Raw genomic sequence first — 21,093 nt, 5'->3', positions numbered from 1 at the left:
TTTCTTTTGCTTTTGAAGCTCCCGCTCTTCATTGGTTTCGGCTGCCCGTTTAGTGCGTCTACGCTGCTTGTCGATTGCTGAATCCCTCTCACTGTTGGCAGTGTTGACCGGATGATCAGATTCGGCCGGACGTCTGCGAGTACCCAAAAATTTGTTTGCAGCATGTCTGTTTCTTTTTATTGCTGTGTTTTGCGGAAAAGCAGTTGTCTTTAGTTTGAACTGCCTGTGCTGATATTTGCAGTTATTCGAGAATATTCGGTTCGCAACCAATTTTTCTTATCAGTATTCACATTGCTGCCTAAAATTTGATACACTTGAACCCAGACATATTGAACTCGAAGGAGATCACGAAATGGTTTGAAATATGGATAATTCGATATAAAAGCGGTAGTAAATAAGCTTATCTGTAAGCTAGAAGCAAGAATTCATTGTATCCACCCTAGGGATGCACTGCTTGCAGCTGCATGCCACACACCGGCGTGCTGGCAGCATACTGTTCGCTAGGCCTAACCTGCTCCGCATCGAAGCCACAGTGGACGATTCTTCGAAACTGTGGCCACTGCTTATCATAAGATGTCTAAACCTTTTAGCAGTACACGTACACTACTAACAGACTCATTGCTGATTAAAGTTAAGGTGCAGTTTGTTTCTGCAGCACTCTCGGCATTGAAGCATGCAGGTGAAAACCGCAGCTAGGCTAGTTCCTTCAGGTGTTTACGTGACAATTTTTGGCATTTAAATTTTGCTATTTTTGCTTTGTGTGAAATTTTGCACATCTCTGTAGAATATCAACCCCATGAATTCTGTGCAGGAAAACGATAAATTATCTTTCTTGAGGCCTAAATTTGATATTTAAGCGGAAAAGTACTTGCTTTCGATGGAAAGAAGAAGTGGCGCCTGAAAGGGCCGTTTTGGTCGTGTCTTTTTGTCGACAGATTTGATTTATGGTTATGATGGCTGCACTTAACCTACCATGCTGCTAATGGTGCCATGTCTTGATATTTTGCTGTTTACTCCAAGGCTCCACAAGTTTGCATGGAAATACAAAATTCACTTTCACTTTCGTACTGCTGTTTCTTGTAGCTCGGCGTGCAGTTGTGAGCATAAAATAGCATGTTGACAGGGCTCTGCAACTCAGATGCACAGCCTGGACAGATGCATATTTGAGCTTTCATTTGCGTACTGGGTGAATAGCAAGTGCAATGCCACTGTGTGCAGACGCAGGGACACCCAACGCCCGTGGCACTGGAGCCATGCGCCAGTGGCAAAGCAGCTGTGCTTACACTCATCGTGCGCATGCCGACGGGAGGCCAGGAGCACACGGCCACAGGCCAGTCGGGCCTGGCCATTGCCAGTGCCTTGGTCTCTTTGGGAACTCTCTGCAAGAGCGACACCATCAAGGAGGATGGCAAGTCGGACTGCTGGAAGCCCTCATCTCACCCAGGGACCTGCATCTGAGTCGGCCACTGTGATATTTGCTCAGCGTGCCACCTTTGGTGGTGGCATCACCTTTGTATGGGGCACTGTGCGTACCAGCCAAGCTCCCATTGGCTGCAAGACACACACACACAGTTGTGAATTGGGGGGGGAAGGGAGTGGCTATTGCTATGGAGCTTTACTGAATCAGCCTCTGCGCTCTTCTCCCCGAGTGGCTTGTCTGGCCAGCATGCACACATTTGAGAATGTTTGTTTTGACTGCACCAACTGTGTACCATTTGTGGGTACACCTGCTCGCAGTGTGAATACTACAGTTATATTTTCAAGATTTGATATGCAAAGGTTAATAGTTGTATAGTACAGAGTGTAGCTGAAGATTATTATTTTAAAAAATATCTAAGGAAGTCATTCCTTACTCTATGTTGTGTGCACTGGCAGTGTAGCAGTCATGTCCAAGGAACATGCACAGCATTGAGTAATTTTTCAGTTCTGGCCCCGGTGCAGTGCATTTTTTTTTTTTTTAATGTATGTGTACATGTTTCATCATTGAGAGTAGTTCTGAAGCATCGCTCAAAATGGCTATAACCAACATACGACCGAGACCAAGTGTGAGGTCCAGGACCTAGCATCATGCATTGCGAGATAATGATGATGGCCATGCTTGGTCAACTTTGCTGGCACGGGACACTTGGTCACAACAGCACAAGCAGCTATGTCTGTAGCACTGAGGACGATGTCTGTTGCTTGCTTTCTCTGTGCACTCTTGATAGTTCCTGCAACGACTCCTGTTGAATTGGGCAACATTTCCTAGTATAATTTCAGTGATACAAATCTCACAGTTCACAAAAAATATTTGTATCATCTGAAATTTCATTATTATCCAAAACAAACAAAATCGCTCTACAGAATCATGGGAAATGGAGTCATGCAGATCTGTTTATGGCTGACTGGATTTATTTATGACCGCGCGGCCACAGCTCACTACTCGCGGTGCATACAGTGCGACTGGCGACTACAACATTGGTGATGTATGTGCTACGCTCCCACGCTCAGTCACCACATCATCAATGTGCTGGCCATGCATTGCCACTCATTGGTCACGATGCGCACAGCGCAAGTGGCAATCCCAACGTCAGTGATGTGCAAGCGTGGCACTTAGTGCTCGGGGGATGTGGTCACGGCTGGAGAGTTCGTATAATCTGCAGTGGCGTTGGAGAGTATTTGGAACATCCAAAATTGTGCACATTGTACACAATGCACTCTGAATGCAGAAGTTTACGATTTCGTATTATGCAGAAATTGGCATCAGCCATGTTTGTATCACCAACATTCTACTGTACGTGAATACTGTTAAAACTTCGGTGATCCGTTTTTAAAAAATGCGGAAAAAGAACGTACTATTATTTGGGGAAATGTGTGATCCAAACCGCCTAATTTGAAAGCTTGAACTGTTGAATGATGTACAGTAGCATTTATTCACAGTTTCACTTTGTGAACAGGTTAGTTAGGATTTCTTGGCACAAGGTCTGAACAGCTTCTTTTCTACCACTCACAGAATTCAGTTTAGATTTGCGTTGCCTTGAGTGCAGAGTGTCCTTCACAACACGTTCGGTCTTTCGACACTTAGTAAAAGCAGCCGAAATCTCTTCCTCATCCTTTTCAGGTGTTTAGGCCCCTTGCACCTATGTATTTGCCCGCTTGTGTCGTACTGCAAAGAAGCCGCTACGTTTCTCCTCTTCATGTTGCGTCATGACAGGAACGGCCCACTCGTATGTTAAAGTGTGCGTGTGTGCGTGCGTGTGTGCGTGCGTGTGTGTGTGCGTGCGCGTGCGTGTGCGCTTTGGCACTGTAGGTTGCATTCCAGCTATCGTGTTGCATGCCCCTACGTTCAGACCACTGGTATGTTAGCACACGTGCAGTTGGTCGTTAAACATATTATATGACCAGAATTTTTTGAAATTCGAGATGTAGTAGCCTGAAAATTGTGTTATCGAGGAATGTTCAACCAGGAGAAAAACAGTTACCGTATTTTCCGGTGTATAAGTCGCGCCCCCCTCCAAACAGCTGTTTATCCGAAAAAAAACGTACATAAGTCACACCGGTGTGTAAGACGCACCTGTTCACTTGGTAGAAAATTTTGTTCCGGATCACGCATATCGCGGCCAAAATTGTGGCAGCTGATAAGCGATCTAAAAACTAGACAGTACCTTTCAAAAATGTTTATTTAGATACATATGGATGGTATGTAAAGGCACAGTCAAAAATTAAATAAAATGCGTGAGTGGAAAACCGCATCCATCATACCCTTATCTTGTGCGTCCGGTGCTCGTTGCCGTCGGCTCAAATGGGTGCACGCTATTTTCAAAATACTGTACGAGGATTTTGTCCTGCGCTAGCTACGATGCGTATAAAGAGCGGTTCGGGCAATTAACTCTGGTGTGCCCCGCGACACGACGTAACAACAGCACTGTACGGTCAAACACTGAAGTCTTGGTCTGGTGTCACCATGCATGCGCTCGCTGCTGGGCACACCTGAGGCCGCGCGGTAGTTGCTGACTCCTATCTAACTGCACGAACTGCTCTTTATACGCACCGTAGCTAGCGCCGGAAAAAATCCTGCTACTGCTAGCGTGTGCTCATTTGAACCGCCGACGACAAGTGCCGGATGCACAAGATAAGGGTATGCTGGATGCAGTTATCCACTCGCTTGAGCAACACACTTACTTTTAACTGCGCTTAGAAAAAATCATCGAAGCCTTCTTCCTCCGAGTCGCTAACAAATAACTCAGCGACCTCAGGTGGGAGGTGCCCTGCGCCCACTGATATCTTGCAATTTAATATTTGCAAGTTGTTGGATTTAACATTCCAAAGTGACATATAGACTATAAGGGACGTTGTAGTGGTAGGCTACGGATTAGACTGCCTGGGTGCGCCGACATCACGCAGCACATCCTTAACAGCAAGCAAGCACCTTTCGGCCGCAGCAGCCCGCATTTATTCTGTATATAAGTCGCACCGGTGTATAAGACGCACCGACAAAAATTTCAGAAAAGAACCGCAACTTATGCACCAGAAAATACGGTACTCTGGGGGATATTTTTAATGCCCACGATTTAAAGTGTATGAACCAGAAACGTATCACCGAGGTTTTACTGTAAATAAAAGGCATGCATGAGTACATTCAGATACTTGAAGCTGACTTAAATTTTCAGCAAAACTGGTCTTAAAGTCGATCAATTGCGTCAGTGAACTAATGCAGACAATTGATTTTTTTGGGGGGGAGGGGGGGGGGATATATGGGGCTTTGCTGATCAGTAATTATTTCCTTCAGGCACTGCATTTTTTCAGCGAATTTATTTGGAATTGGTAGAGAAAAATTGCTGAAAGCCCCGCCGCAGTGGCTTAGTGGTTACGGCGCTCGGCTGCTAGCCCGAAAGACGTGGGTTCGATCCCGGCCGCAGCGGTCGTATTTCGATGGAGGCAAAATTCTAGAGTCCCGTGTACTGTGCGATGTCAATGCGCGTTAAAGAACCCCAGGTGGTCGAAATTTCCGGAGCCCTTCACTACGGCGTCCCTCATAGCCTGAGTCGCTTTGGGACGTTAAACCCCAATAAACCAATAAACCAAATTGCTGCAAGGCATTTTCACGCTTGTAACACATGCAGTGTGTTAGCTATGTGGCTGTGCTTGTCTCATTCAAATACACATAACTGTGCTGCGCATTAAAAGGAATTAATCAGCATGGAGTATCATCTGTTTGTCTCGCTATAGCACATCTTCGCTTTCAACAATGGCGATGTTTTTTTTTCCAGGCAGCTTTGCTTCCCTCAAACTGTGGCCATTTGTAAGATGCATGGGGTGATAGTGCATTGCCCCTTAGCATCCTCAGTATTAATTGTCAAAGGGAGGAGGATGGCAGTTAATAGAAGCAAGCATTGGTGTTTTTTAAATGCACTATAGTTTCCCTTTTAAACATTCTTTTGTGGACAACTTCTGTAGATGGTGCCTTATAACTTTTCATGGGAGTAAAAGTAGATGGAGTTCTTAAAATGCGCGAGTCAGACTTTCAAAGGACAGTTTAGAGGAATAGTAGCACTGTAATGAATGCCTGTTGTGCTTTTTAAGGTAAATATTTCTTGTCTAGTTTTGTGCACCTGAGGTATGGGATGGATCTGCATTGCCACTTGATGCATGTATTCAAGTTGTGTGGTACATTTTGGCTTTACTCTGTTTCTTTGGACCAGGGTCTCAGGCCATTGGCCCCATTATAAAATTTGCAAGCGGAGTCCTAAATCTTCTCTAACACTGCAAGCTGGTGAGCCCTCACATGGTGCAGTTTGTGTGGCAATAACATATAGCCCTACTTTTGCAAGATTGTGTGTGGTATGCCTTTGTTGGCCAGAGCAGTGCTGGAGGGAAGGTAAAACCTGCGCTTCTTTATCCCTTTCCCGGTGTGTTGGAAATGTGTCTGAGCATTGGTTCTTGCTGGGAGATGGGACTGTCAAAGAACGGATCTCTGGGTGCTACTTGCTTGCTAGCCGGTTCCGTTTCGGTTTTGTTCTTGCCTCTCAGACTCATTAGTTGGCCCTCTCTGCACAGTTTCTCATTTCAGGGGACATATCAGTGCAACTGTGTTGTCAGGCTAAGGGTTTTTAGCAACACACGGTGGTGTGCCACAATGTTTTGATGCTGTAGCTTTCGTTTTGCAGATGTCATTTTAAAGGAGCTATGTATTTATTTTAGAGTTTACTTTGTGATGTGCTAAGAGCTTGCTGTTTATATTTTCTACCCTTACAGTTTGTCTTTATTAGCTATTTTTGTATCACTTTCTTACTTCGTGTTGTTTTTAATGGAATTCGCGTGCAAAAGGGAGCCCCTTTTTTGGCAGTGTCCCCTAATGTGTTGCACTCCTCTGCCCTCTCTTTACACCTCCCCACTTTTATTTCATATTTTCTGAACAAACTGCCCTCTCCATAGGGCCTTATTTATTTCTATATCTTGCACAGTGCTTCTGCGTGATGTTGTTGCCTGATGGTGTGCTTCTTGCGCCTCTTCCGCTACATCTGCGTTTAGCTTGGAGATGGGGATGTCAGCATTCATTAGACAAGCCATGTGAGCTATTTGGTGGTTGAATTGTTGCTGTAGTTGGCCACAAGAGCCTCTGTAACGGCCGAGAACAGGCTAAAGAAATCATTACTTGACAAGCAGTGTCTTGGAAATAGAATTTGGGATCTCATATATGCAAAATGATCACTTTGCAGTGCTCTTATTTCAGGTGCATGCTTGAAAATCTTTCATTTCCTGCACTGACACCATCATAATGTCGTCTTCCTCATCAACTAGACTCTTGTACTATGTATGCAGGCGTTACTGTACTTATGTTCAAAGGAGCATGGTAATATTAAAAATAGCACTTTTATTTCCATGTGTACCTGTGTTCTCTTAGCTCATTACGTCAACTTTGGCACATGTGCAATGGCTTGCAGACAGTGTTCTGTGAATGCACCAAGTGCACACCTTTACGTTTGTTCAAATTTATCTATAATGCTGCAGCTTCCATATATTCTCAGGTTTGAACCCGGCTGCAGCAACCGCGTTTGGATGGAGGCTGAAAACAACGGTGCCCCTGTGCTGTGCAATGTCCGAAATTATTTCAGAGCACTCCACTGTGCCACCTCTTTCTCTCTTATTTCACTCCCACCTTCCTCCGCAGAGTAGTAATTTGGGCCTGTTGGTAGTTCATGATGAGGAAGTTAGAGTGCAAAAAAACACAAAGACAAAGTGGAGACGTGGACGGGACAAGCGCTAACTTTCAACAACTGCTTTATTGAAGTGCGGGAAGGGAACCTAGCGGGGCCACCGCGCATGCGCTAAACCTCTTGTCTCCCAAACTTGCTGTTGTTAAACCCTGAGGCGCATGTACAGAAGGTGGTGAAGGCATACATGGTTCAAAATAGTTAAGATTATACACATTATGATAACAAAAATCGATGTTCTTTTGGAGTCATGTGCACTGAGGGCGTGCTGATGCATAGATCGTTCTGAGCGATCTTAGCGGCTTCAAACAGCTCACGTTCGAGCCTACCTTGATGCCTCCCGATTACCGAGGTGCTTTTCAGCAGCGGTAGACATTTGCAGTCCTTACAATGGGGTGGGAGGTTCGAGCCATAGCCTTTATCTAGTGAATTGGCGTGCTCCCTCAATCTATCGTTTAAACAGCGACCTGTCTGACCGATATAGACTTGACCACAGCTCAGAGGGATATGATAAATAACGCCTTCTTTACAGGGAACAAATTTTTCTTCGTGCTTCTTATTGCACCCAGGTTTCTTTTGACGCTCACCAGTCACCATGGGACATAACTTGGATAGCTTGCATGGCGCCTTGAAGATAACATTAACCTGGAATTTAGCCGCGCGGCGGCCCCGCGCGGCTGCCCCGCTAGGTTCCCTTCCCGCACTTCAATATAAAGCAGTTGTTGAAAGTTAGCGCTTGTCCCGTCCACGTCTCCACTTTGTCTTTGTGTTTTTTTGCGCTCTAACTTCCTCACCACCTTCCTCCTTTTCCTTACAGTGGCGCAGTTCAGGTGTCCACCGAGATAAGCGAGACAATTACCACCACTTCCTTTCCTAAAAAACCAATTTCAGTTTCTTTCATATTAACATTTGCTGTGTCTGCTAGCCCACTGTAAAAGCACAGTTGCCAAGAGCCTTGTGAGGTGAAGTGAAAATAACTCGTCGCAAGGCAGGAAATCTGAGCATTTGAGGCAGTCTTGATTGGCATTTCTGTTATCTCATGTGGCTTCGTCACCTCCGTGTTAACCCCTAGTTTCCCTCGATTCCTCAAAAAATTGCGGATTTGGTCATTTTTACGGAATTCTGTGTTGGCGACCAAAGTCTCATTTTTGTGTACAATTTTGTTACAAACATCAATAGGAGCAACAGAACAATGGGAAAATGACTAATTTAGCTTACCTGCACAAATATAACATGAGGGGAAGTTTGAGACCTCAGGAAAATTACAAAAGAGATGTTAGTACAATTTTAACAAAATCCCAAACCATTCAGGCCAACCATAGCCAAAGAAGGATTTGCTGCAGGTCTGGTTTCTATCAGAAAAAAAGGTTGGAGTTTTTGGAGTTTTCAAGTGTGCCTAGAGATAGTCAAGAATCGCCAGTCCTAGTTTCTGAGTAGCAAATGTACCTGCAAATTTCTCAAGAACTGCAATCCAGTGAGAGACCTCTCACAGTCTCTAAGCAAGAAGGTGAAGATTTCGACGTCCTGTTTTTGTTGCCTGGAATGGAAGTGAAGACTCCATCCAACACTCTCTTCCATTGCTCACAAATATTTGTCTATTACAATCAGCTCTGTCAATGCAGAGGGGTGATTCAATCATAATGGAGATCTAGTTTCAAACATGTCTCATTCTTCCAGTGAAGATAACAGGAAAACATTACTTGTTGCTGAGCTGCAACAGCTGTGTTTAATTTTACAAGAGGGGTCCCCGCTGCGTGCAAGGCATGTACTTAAAAACTAAACTTGTGTGTTTCATTCGTATGTCTTATGCTTCTCGCAGGATTTTGTGGATTCTTAATTTGGCATCTGGGGAAATTCGCAAATGCTTTATTCAGAGAATTTTGAATTTTCTATTGCAATAAGTTTGAAGTTTATTTTACCACAAAGCAAAATTGATACATGAGATGTGGTAGGGAAGGTGGGAAAAAAGCTACGCATTAGTAGCTTGACTAGCCCCACCTAACAATAACTGACAGCGGACGCTTTGACAAAGTTGAGTAGCACAAATTCATGCGACAAATATCACACTGCAGTGCTAGTTAGCAAACAATAGACATCAAATGTAAACATCTCTATTACATAAGGAATTGGAATAAACAGCAAAGTTTTAGCAAGCATTATACAAAAAATGAATACAAGTCAAGTTTAGAAAGTGCACACAATTTCTCTATTGTGAGGTGGTATTTATTTATTAAAATCTGTGGAATGCTAGACTGAACCATCTGAAATCCATAATTTGTGCGATATCTTGGAACATGCCACAGTTCTGTGTGCCTCATTAGGCATAAAGATGTGTTACTTTTCAAATTTGCCAGTGTTCTAAGAGTATGTGTGCCTTTATGTATTTCAGATTGAAGTGTTAAAAGTAGTTTAAAGTCGTACAGGTTTTGTAGTTTCACGATTTTGAGTTTAGTGAATAATGGAGATGTGTGGGCATCATAAGGCTGCTTTGAAATCACTCGTATAACTTTTTTTTAGTTATTATTAGGTTATACATTGCCTTCATGGTGCCATTTCCCCAGACTAGATGGCAGTAGGGCAAATGTGATTCAAACAGGGCTACATACTATATTAGACGGTTTTGGTGGACCAGGAGAAAAAACATACACTTTCTTAGCATGTCGAAAGCCTTCGAGAGTTTAGTGCGCAGGTAGTCAGTGTGATGGTCCCAAAGCATAAATTCATTAAATATTACTCCCAGGGATTTAGCATCAGGAGAGATTTCAATAACAGACTCTTTTAAGTGTAGCATCTCATCAAAGTTACGTGGGACAGATTTTGGATGGAATAAGACAGCTTTTGTTTTAGAACAATTCATTAGTAATGAATTACCGAGAGACCATGCACTAAGTTTACTCAGAATAAGATTTCCACGCTTTATTAGGTCATTAGCATCTGTTCCTGTTAAAAAGATACTTGTGTCATCTGCATGCATAATATAATTAGCAGAGTTTTCAATGTCTACGAGATAGTTTATATATATAATGTACAAGAGCGTCCCCAGGATACTGCCTTGGGAACGCCACATTTAATATCACGGGCAGTTGATAATTCTCGGTCAATGCAAACGGATTGATACCTTCCTGATAAATAGCTCCTTAACAAATCAACTGTTATACCTCGAATTCCATAACAGAACAGTTTTTCTAACATAGTAGTATGATTTATTCGGTCGAAGACTTTTGAGAAATCGATAAAGAAAACCTAGTGTTAGCAGTTTATTCTCAATGTTGCGTAGTATTAATTCCTTTTAGTGTAACAAAGCTACCTCCGTTGATAAACCAAGTCTGAAGCCATACTCAGCCGAAGTAATAAGGGAATGCCTATCGGGGAAAGTGAAGAGCCTAGAGTGAATGGTTTTTTCCAACTGCTTTGAAAACAACAGCAAAATAGATATAGGCCTATAGTTACCTAAATTATTTTTGTCACCGCTTTTGAACAAGACTATTACTTTTGCTATCTTCATTTTCTGTGGAAATATTCCGGTACTTAAAACTAGATTGTAAATATGCGTTACGCATGGAGCTATAATGTCTAGCACGAAAATGACTGGTTGCATTTTAATACCATCAGTATCTTCACATTTGGTTTTCTTAAGTGCAATAAATGCATTAAAGACCTCGCTGGTGTCTGTCGGAGTTAAAAATAATGATAATTGAAAAGGAAGTCTCAAATAATTATGTATAACAGGATTGTGGAAACTCTGAGAAAGAGATGTGAAATATTCGTTGAAAACATTTGCTAACTTTTCTCCCTTTAGTTTTGTGTTATTTATTGTTAACTCTTTCAAATCAGAAGTCTGGTTACGAGAAAAGATAACCGAAGAAAGCTGCTGCCATAGATGTTTAGTATCTTTGATACCATCAAACATGTTAGACAAGTAGTTGCTTTTTGCATTCCGAAGTATTTTGTTTAGATGATTTCTGTATTTTTTAAATGCCTGTAATGCATCCACATCGCGGTTTTTCAGAAATGCTTTGTACAGTTTATTCTTTTTACTTATAATTTTCAACAAGTGCAGTGTCATCCACGGTTTACATGCTCGTCTCGGTTTCACAACCTTCTTATATGGAAAATTCTTTTTGTACAGGGAGCTAAATACACCTATAAAGGTATTATATGCTGTTTCCGCAGAAGAAGATGAGAATATGTTGTCCCAATTCGTTTGGCTAACTTCGTGCCTAAACCGACCCAAAGTGACTGTATTTATGTCTTGAACAAAAGCTGACGGTATAACCAAGTCCTTTTTGCTTCTCTGCAATTAGATAAATTGGCAAATGGTCACTGATATATACTTCAGCTGTACCTGCACGCACACTTTCTTGTGGCATATTTGTTAGAAAAACATGAATAAGTGTAGCAGTGTTCGAAGTTCGCGCATAGGAATAGTGAGCACATTTGTTATGAAATATGAATCAAGAAGCGAGGACAGTTCCATTTGACTGGACGTTCCTCTGCAGTATATCAATATTGATGTCACCGCTAAGCACTAATGTATAGGTATGGGTTAAGACAAATGAAAAAAGTTCATCTAACAGCAGTAAAAACCTTTCAACACAACCATCAGGGGGTCTGCAAAGGACAACAAGAATAAACCTCCCTGATTTCACACAAACCATTTTCGAATCAGGCTCGGAATGAGAAAATTCTTCAATGTATTCGTAACATCTCTTGTTTCAAATATAAGCAAACACCACCACCTCTTTTTGTTTTCCTATTTTAAAAAATATTGCTGTATCCTTCAAGATGAAACACATCCTCGTCATTTGCAAACCATGTCTCTGCCAACATGTTAGCTGTGAATGCACTAGTCACGTTTTGTAGAAAAACACTAAATTCATCGTATTTTCTCTGTGCTGACTGTATGTTCAAATGCAAAAATGTAAGAGGCGACACAGGCAGTTCATTAACTAGTAGATTATATCCAGATCGGGAAACAGAAAAATTGTCCATGATGGAAAAAAATAAACACTTGCTAGGAAAAAATATTATACCAGACTAGCAAGGTCGTCCAGGTGTTTGACCACATGAACAGAGCACCCATCCGTTGCACGAAGGAAAACCTTGCCATTTTTACACCAGGCATACCTATAGCCATTTTGTTCTGCCCACTGTTAGGTTGCAAAGAGTAGCTTCTTGGCTGCATTCATTAAGTTCTCGGCCATGAACACGGAAGGCTCCTTTTCCGTGAGAATCTTTCTTTTGGAAAGCCAGTTATCACGCTCGTGACTGATTCAAAAAACGAATGATAACACCCGCCTCCTTGCCTTCCTTCGTAGGAAACCTGTGCAGTGCCCCTATACGAGTAGCAGTCAGGTCAGGCACATTCATCTCCTTTGCAACTTCATTTACCTTACTTATTAAGTCCTCAATCTCACCATCAGTTTTAGGGATCCCATGAATCTCTAGGTTCATGCACCGTCCTTGCCTTTCCAGCTCATCAACATGCACGAAGGTCAGCAATATCTGCAGCACTGCTCTTCCTCTCAATTTGTTCAACTCGTTTATCAAGTTGCTTAATGTCCTGGTACTGCCTCGCCATGGTTGCGAGAATTTCATCGTATTTCGAAGACATCAGGGCAATAGAAGATTCAATGTTGGCAAGTGCAGTTTGTACACCTAGCTCCTGGCATAATTTCTTAGTGCTGCCACCACGCAGTCTTGCAGTACTACAAGCAGGGCACTTCTACGGATCATTAAGGGAAACTTTCTTCGATTTTAACATCGCCTCGGTCATGCCAGAACATTTTCCTCTGTGATACCCATGATTACACTCCGTGCATTTTAGGAACCCAGTCTCTGGGAGCAGTACATTGCAGGCCAGGCATACTTCATCATTGTCAGTTGGCGTAATGAAGTGATCACTTTCAAAATGCAGTTCGACAAGTCAACAGCAAAAAGTAAAAATACACTGGCAGCAAATTTGCAGCAGAGGGGAGAAAAAGACAAGCGAGAACTGCTCGCAAAGTGCCAAAAACAATATCACCAACCTGTAAAAAGGTAGAAACAGATGAAGAATCAGGCCACGTCCCTCCGTTACTGCCACCGCTGCCAGAAATTAAATGTTCCACGGCACGACACCAGTCGAAAAGTTCGCTTTCTGGAGATTCCGTTGATAACACCGAGGGGTGGTGGATTGCGGTGCAGTTGTATGGATATACTTGATACACCTATCGGTGCGTCAGGCTGAAGACAGCAAAAGGCGGCAGAAATCCAGGCTGGAGACTGTAAAAAGGTAGAAACAGATGAAGAATCAGGCCACATCCCTCTGTCGCTGCCACCGCTGCCAGAAATTAAATGTTCCACGGCACGACACCAGTCGAAAAGTTCGCTTTCTGGAGATTCTGTTGATAACACCGAGGGGTGGTGGATTGCGGTGCAGTTGTACGGATATACTTGATACGCCTATCGGTGCGTCAGGCTGAAGACAGAAAAAGCGGCAGAAATCCAGGCTGGAGGCTACGCCAAAGAAAATCAGCAGCTGGTGTAAACTGTAAAAAGGTAGAAACAGACGAAGAATCAGGCCACGTCCCTCTATCGCTGCCACCGCTGCCAGAAAAGTTTAAGTTAAAGGCCTTATCGATAGTGAATGTGTTCTATCTATTCTATACTTGTGGGTAAATGGTGGGTTTCCTTGGCAATGGTATATTTTCACACATGAGAATGGCTGACAACACACCACGAATCAGTTTGCTGAAGCAACCTTAATTGGAAGTGAATTGGGTATATAATTAAACATCAAGGTGCAGCACTTTTATGCGTACAAAATCTTCCAAAAGTGTGTAATGTTTATGGTTGCATAAATATCAAACTTTAGATTGTAAAGCACATATGTATTACAGAGTTTAACCATGAGTTGAATATATTCATGGACACTTGCTGTTAAAGGTGCCCTGCGATGTAGATAAAGCATGGGGTCTTTATTCTTTGTATGCAGAGTAAGGGACATTGTGAGTCCTGAACGCGCAATGAGATCACCGAAATCATAATAATTGATATTTTAATCTTCGCTAGAAATGCTTGTTTCGAGCCGATGGTGTCGCAACGCAGCGGCCATTTGCGGCAGCGGAAATGAGGTGGCATCCAGATAGGGCGCTGCCTTTCTCATTGGTTGGGCGTCCAGTTTGCATATTTTTCCTTTATACTTGCGAAATGGATCCAACATATTATGTCTCTGAGTACTGAAAGCTTTTCACATGCCACAAAAACTGGAAAGAAGCAAGGAAAGCGAACGAAAACTAACAAGAATAAAGCTAGGGGCGACACTTTCCATTCCGCTTCAAACCTTCGTGGTGGCCAGCGCTGTTCAAAAAACGTTTGCTCAAACCAGAAAGCGCGCGCGTCGAAACCGGCCGTGACCATACCAAGACGGCAGCGAAAAAAAAGCCAGTCGACACACCTTGCCCAAAATTGTGAAGAGAAAGGCCGGACAGGAGACGGGAGTCGAGTTTGGGGGGGAGGGGAGCTACTGCCGACAGCCTTCCAGTCCGACTAAAAAAGAAACTTCGGGGAGCTTCCTTTGTTGTTAGTCACCCCTGCCTTGACTACGGCGTCGCGTACACGAGGGGAAGACGCAGTCAAAATGCGCGGCTGTCTACAGCCCCGACAAAGCAACAACTGCATGCGCGCTTCCGCTACGTGTGCGCTAGGCGCGGTTCTGATTGGTAGCGGGGGCGGAGCGCCCAATCTCGGTACTGGGTGAGTGGAATGGGCGAGTGAAATGCGTTTTGGTCTGAGCTTTTCATTTCGAATTTTCGGAGTGGAATAACTTTCGTTTGCATGCTCCGATTTCAATAATTCTTTTTGCTCTTCTCTCTAGAAAGCATGATGAATCTATTTAATGATATTAACTGTACGGAAGAAATCATCGCGGTGCCCCTTTAAGCTAGAAGCCTACGGCGCCAGTAGCTCATTTCCCCCCTTTCGCCGGTAACTGCCGTGTGTCCCGTGAAGAGGGAACTACTCCCATCGACGGCGTCTAAGCAGACGTCGTATTTAGCTCGAGCAAATAAAGGTGTTTCTCTCTCTCTCTCTCTCTCCCGTTGGAAAGTCTGGAGGGGCTAGAATGAAGACAGCGCGTCGCGCGCTTCGGATGCTGTCCAAGGCCGTGGGGATTGGGGAGCAAGACAGCGAACAGCCTTGTCGGGGTCGTAGGGGGCCGACGACCGTTTCCCTTTGAAAAGAGATGAGCTCTCAAGTGGGTAGGGGTCAGTAAGGTCGGCGACTTCTGAAACCCCCGACTGTCTAGCTAAGCAGTGGACTTTACTGGCGCCTCTAGAGTCGGGCTCTGGCGAGCACTGAGCTCCGCCCACTTGTATCTACAGTGCCATTCCAGTGGCATTGGTCGAAATTGGGCGAGAGCAGATTTACTAGAGCTCCGCCCAATTATCGAAGGGATTAAAAGCCCGCTGCAAACGAAGAGAAGGGAGGAGCGCGCCGAGTCTTAGTCTCGGCCGCTTCTCTACAGCCCTTCCTTTAAACAGCCTTTTCTCTTAGTACTTGTATTTTTCTCCAGTCTTCAATAATCTAGTTTTGTTGTCAAGAAGTTTGGAGTGGCTGCCCCAACCGGCAACGTGTCGCCGGACGAGTGGACGGAGACGTGAAGTGCCCAGCATTCGATCAGACCAACCGGCCATTCCGACATTTTACGGAAGAAACTTAACTCTTGCTGTCAGCTTTAATTAAAAAAAAAATATTTCACAAAACATGCCAGTGTAAAGATTTATTACACAGTCAGCGTGTGGAATTGTGTACAACTCTACACAGAGAAAAATAGCAGTTTTGACGTGAATATATGGCAAGTGAGCTCACTGATGTCATCATAAAATATGACATTACAGCATGTTTTTAGAGTTCCTTAAGGCCGATTCACACGACGGACCGTTCGCCCGCGGCCCGCGCACTACGTGTTCATGCGTCAGCACATTGAGAGGCGCTCTGCCGGCCGCGGCCTCTCACGGCCGGCAGCGCTCCTCTAAATGTGCTGACGCATGAACACGTAGTGCGCGGGCCGCGGGCGAACGGTCCGTCGTGTGAATCGGCCTTTAGACTTCATCACGGGAATGCCGGGAAGACCATAGATAGGAAGACGATGTTTCGTGTTCGGCTTGGCTAGTGTTAGGCGTAAGCATAGATTATAGCTCAAAATTGGTAGTTAGATCAAGTTATTTCAATACAGCGTTTTTTTACTTCTTAAATAGGTTTAATGCTGGTGAAAGTTCGATATTAAGCTACTGTGGAAACTTTCACAGCATTTCTCCAAGGTTTGCCTCCAGAAAAGTTGCATTTTTATACGGCTGAATCCATGTTTTATGCCCAACAATAGCCAAGTAAAAACCTTGTCTTCCCGGCATTCCTGCGCTTCTCCAAAGTGGATGAAGTGCATCGCCGCCTACTTTGTCAGCCACGAGGGTAACTGATCACCAGGTCAAGATACTGCTCCTTGTCTGCTCCGCCACCTGTCGCCGCAGACGATTGACGTCAGCTCGCGACACAAAGTCGCAACCAATTACGGTTAGAGAGGCCAGGTCATTGTCAGCTGTCACGAGTGACCGCAGCCCTGCTCGAACTCGCGGAGGTTTGCAAAGGTTCCTGAAGCAACGAGGGCCTCCAGTGAGTCATCTGTCAGCTGGCATCACCCCAGGCTTGCCTCGGTCACATGCCACCATCACGCAGCATCTCGAAGAGCTGCTCCGGAGTCACTGTGTTCATCTGATGGGGTGAGAACTTGAGCCGTTGTAGGCGCCGGAAGTGGGTGGGCTGTAGCGTGGGTGGCTGGTCCAAGAGAATCAGCGTCCGCTAATCTTCCATTCCAAGTCTGTCGGCATCGGGCAGTGCTCGCTGACGGCGGCCACATCCATGTCAGGCATTGACAGGGTGACCGTCTTTAGGTGGAAGTCCACCATCTTCAGCACAGGCTCCACCTGGAGGCGGAAGAACCGGTCCGATGAGATCGCGATCATCAGGTCCGTCAGCGACTTAAGGTGCCCCAGCGACAGGATTGCCTCCTAGCCCGTCAGTTTCAGGTAGACGCACGTTAATGACGGGCAGATGCTGACGATGTGCGGCAGCGAGGTGTCGCATAGAAGCGAGTTCGAGCCGCGTTCCGTGTACCGTTCCGTGTACTCCACCAGGGACAGCTTGCAGTTCTCGGGGAACAGGAGCAGCGCCTCGGTGAGAAACGGCATCTGGAGCGTGCGGAGGCGGGGCAGGCCGAGCAGCAAGTTTAACGTCGAGGCCACGCTGATGGGCGGGCCCGTGTCGCTCTCAAGTGCCAACGAACGCAGCTGTGAGCACGCCACGAGTAGGTAGAGGCTCTCGTCCGTCACGCGCTGGCCGGACAGCTCTAGTTGTGTCAACTCCGGACAGTGCTCGGCGATGGAGCACACCACACGGTCCGTCACACTGCACAGGCGCAGCGTGAGCCGGCGTAGCCGCGGGAGCATGCCTCGACCAGCGACGCGTCCTCCTGGTCCACGGCGTGGAAGAACGCGAGCTCGACGAGCTGCTAACCGTGTTCCGAGATCTGGCGCAGGAAGCGCGGAAGCCGCGACGGCTTGTCTTGTCCACGGGTAGGTGGCATTCTATGCGGATGCGGCGAAGACGGTGCGTCCGCAGGTGGTACAGCGAGGTGATATTTGACTGTCTGTCTGGCTGCACCGCGTGCAACAGATCCTCGCTCATGTACGGCGGGATTACTCTTGCCTCTGCGTCGTCGTGCTCCGGACACAGCGAGTGGCTGATGCGGGCGACGTAGTCGATGCGGAGCTGGTACAGACTTCGGTGCAATGTGGCGCGGCATGTCCGTTCCGCAGGTTCGGCGCTCGACGGGTCTGCTCACGGGTCATTTCTCGTTCGCTCGTAAACGAGGGCCCGCCCCGGCCGCGCTCCTCCTCGTGCTTTACACTAGCAAAGGCTTGACGCGAAGCGCCTACCGGGCATCCCTGACGCCGCTGCTGCTATTAGCGGAGTCCTTCGGTCTGCGTCAGCGTCGGTGCCCACCTAGAGACCGTGACCCAGAAGCCGCAGCCCCTCGACACAGTCGCCCAGTCGCTGTGCGCCTCTACGCTGACTACGGCGACAACGGGCCGAATCTACGATGCACGCGGATTCCAAGCTGCATTGCGTCACGCGAAGAGAACGAGCTGGCTACGTGCTACGTGCACGTGCACCTCAAAATGGCGGATGGCGGCGGAGGCGGCGGTGCACCGAAGCTATAGTTCACTATAACCGAAGCGCCGCGGCGCGGATTTGCGCCAGTGCATACCATCGACTGAACATGTTTTTCAACTATCACTTCGCGACTAAACCTTTTAGATTGTGCCCACCATAGATTGCGTGCACAGTCTCATTATTTTGTTAGAAAACTTTGCGTAATACCCTTTCGCCATTAGTGTACCGTGTATGAGTTGCATGCTGTGCTGTATTGTGGAGAGGAAATGTCGCCCTTGCCGCTGGTCCTTGCAAAGCTTTGATGAAAGTGTACCATCACACTGGCGGGCATGAGTTCTTTCCTTCCTCCATGCTGGCGGGCCTGCATGCTCGTGCAGGACTGCTTCATCATTTTCGAGAATGTTACATTTATTTTGTTTAAATGTTTAATTAATATTAGCAAAATATTATTTGAGCATCTATTTGTAACATTGTGAAACAGAAAAAAAAACCGACATTAAGAACATTCAAACAATGTTTGACCGAAACAAGAATGTAATATTGTTTTAATGTGTGTGGAGACGAAGAAGACGCTCTAGGTTTCATGTTTAGCGCAATCAAGCCAGGATGACTTTCAACGATACAACTGATCAGGTGCTTACGGTCGAATTTTGATGGAGGCGAAATTCTAGGGGCCCGTGTACTGCGCGATGTCAGCGCCCATTAAATAACACCAGGGGGTCGAATTTCCGGATACATTCACTATGGCATCCCTCATAGCCCGAGTCGCTTTGGGACGTTAAACACCCATAAACCATGAACCAGAACCTTATATTACAGGCCATGAAATACCCAGACTGCCCAAATACAAATATCTTGGGGTGTGGGTAAACGAAGGATAGAAGAGCACGAACAGTCTGCTAGGGCAAAGAGATATGCCGAGTTAGTGAAACTACGGCATTATGGGGTACAAGAAATATGAAGTACTGGGACGTATTTGAAAAGAAATAATGGTGCCAGGGCTTACTTTAAGTTCTTTCGAGATTGTAAATCATTTGGAAGATTAGCACTAGGTGCCCACGGCAAAACCACAAACGATACACAGGGGGATATGGGCTGGGCATTGTTAGAAGCCCGGGAAGCTCAGATTTTATATTATTTGAAGAACGCCTGAGTAAATTGGATGATAACAGGGGGGCAGCTAAGGTATTTAAATACTTATACAGAAAGAGTGTTGACTCACATATGGCGGAACTAAGCCGCCGCGCGGTGGCTGAGTGTGGTTATGGTGCTCGGCTGTTGACCAGAAAGATGTGGATTGGATCCCGGCCGCTGCGGTCGAACTTCGATGGAGGCGAAGTTCTAGAGTCCCGTGTACTGCGCGATGTCAGTGCACGTTAAAGAACCCCAGGGGGGTCAAAATTTCTGGGGTCCTTTACTACGGCGTCTCTCATAGCCTTAGTCGCTTTGGGACCAAACAATGGCGGAACTAGGAAACTAACCAATAAGTATGCAGAACCCACGGGCCCAGGTAGCATCAAAACATTACGATAATGTTGCATTTTTGTTATGGCCAAATGTTATTTCAATTGCTTCATGTTCTTTTTCTAACGTTTTTGTAATGTATACCTACATAGAAACGTTAAATATAGACACGCGGCCCACCAGTGTGACGGCACATAGTTAACTTATAACGTTTTGCAAGAACTAGAAACGAGGGCGAAACTTCAGCTACACTATAGGGACCGGGCAGCTGTTGTATGGTACCACCGTTGCCTCAGCGGAACAGTGCCGCCCGCGGCAAAACACTTATCACAGGAATGAGGAGGGAGCGGCATAGCCAGTTGCACTTGCAAGAATGGCTCTACCCGCCGTTCTGTGGTGCGGCTTTCAGAGCTGAAATAATCGCACGCAGTTTTTTAGATCAGGCAGTCTCGAAAATGGGAAGAGCCTTTAGGAGGCAAGCAATGTGTACGCCAGAGCAAGTGTTAAGGTGTGGTCACGCACATATTCACTAAGTGCGTATACCGCAGACAAAACTGAATGCGCCAAGCTACGATGTGGACCTGGAAAAGTGCAACTTCAGTCCTTCGGGTAACCATTGTAATACACAAAACGGATTTTACATGCCGTATTACTGCCTGCATGCAGTTGGATGCTGCAATGGGCAGCTGGTCTGGCAATCTGTGCCTGACATTCATCCATCGTCAGCCAAGCCAATAAACCGGCTTGGCAGTCGCCAGGTTTCTAGCCAGGTCGCAGTTGTACGAGCAACACGTGCGTCTCCCTCGCTATGCGAGTCTGCTCTGCCCGAGCAGCCCGAGCATGACCGTTGTAACGATTACATGGTGTCAGAAGTGGGATAACAATCTGCACACCTTGCCAAGAAAGGTGTGCAGATTGTTAAGCAATTAATGAAAAAATCTGGATAGGCTGGTGGAGACTTCTACTGAGACTGCTAATCTACAGGTCATCACCGTTACAATGTGGACGAAGAAGTGAACTGTTTACGGGGCGTCGACTGCGCTGTGGACTGCCAGGCTACACCACATGCCCAAGTAGCCGTTTCTAAGCGCACCCAGCACCGTCGACACAAAAGCACTTCACCTCGTCTTCACAAGGGAGATGTTGTCCGTCTGAAAACAGACAAAGGGTGGATAACCAAGGCAAGAGTCCTGAACTAAGTCACGCCACGTTCATATAAAGTAGC

At 45.7% G+C, this 21,093-nt stretch overlaps 1 protein-coding gene and 1 pseudogene across 1 annotated transcript in view; one reads left to right on the top strand and one right to left on the bottom strand.

The window, feature by feature from the left end:
• The window catches only part of dsd (attractin-like protein dsd), a 73,960-nt gene extending 67,098 nt beyond the window's left edge, over positions 1-6,862 (top strand). The window contains exon 22 of the mRNA XM_089578491.1: positions 1,219-6,862. Coding sequence (XP_089434617.1) covers positions 1,219-1,458 — 240 coding nt within the window. The 3' untranslated portion in view covers positions 1,459-6,862. The remainder of the gene's footprint in view (positions 1-1,218) is intronic.
• Positions 6,863-16,476: 9,614 nt separating this feature from the next.
• LOC149349516 (uncharacterized) lies at positions 16,477-18,173 on the bottom strand (annotated as a pseudogene).
• Between the last annotated feature and the right edge of the window lie 2,920 nt (positions 18,174-21,093).

This window comes from Amblyomma mixtum, chromosome 3 (genome assembly GCF_055824585.1).
Source record: "Amblyomma mixtum isolate Tamu chromosome 3, ASM5582458v1, whole genome shotgun sequence".
NCBI lineage: Eukaryota > Metazoa > Arthropoda > Arachnida > Ixodida > Ixodidae > Amblyomma > Amblyomma mixtum.
The sequence above is the reverse complement of the archived record's forward strand: the minus strand, read 5'-3'. Positions and strand labels throughout refer to the sequence as shown.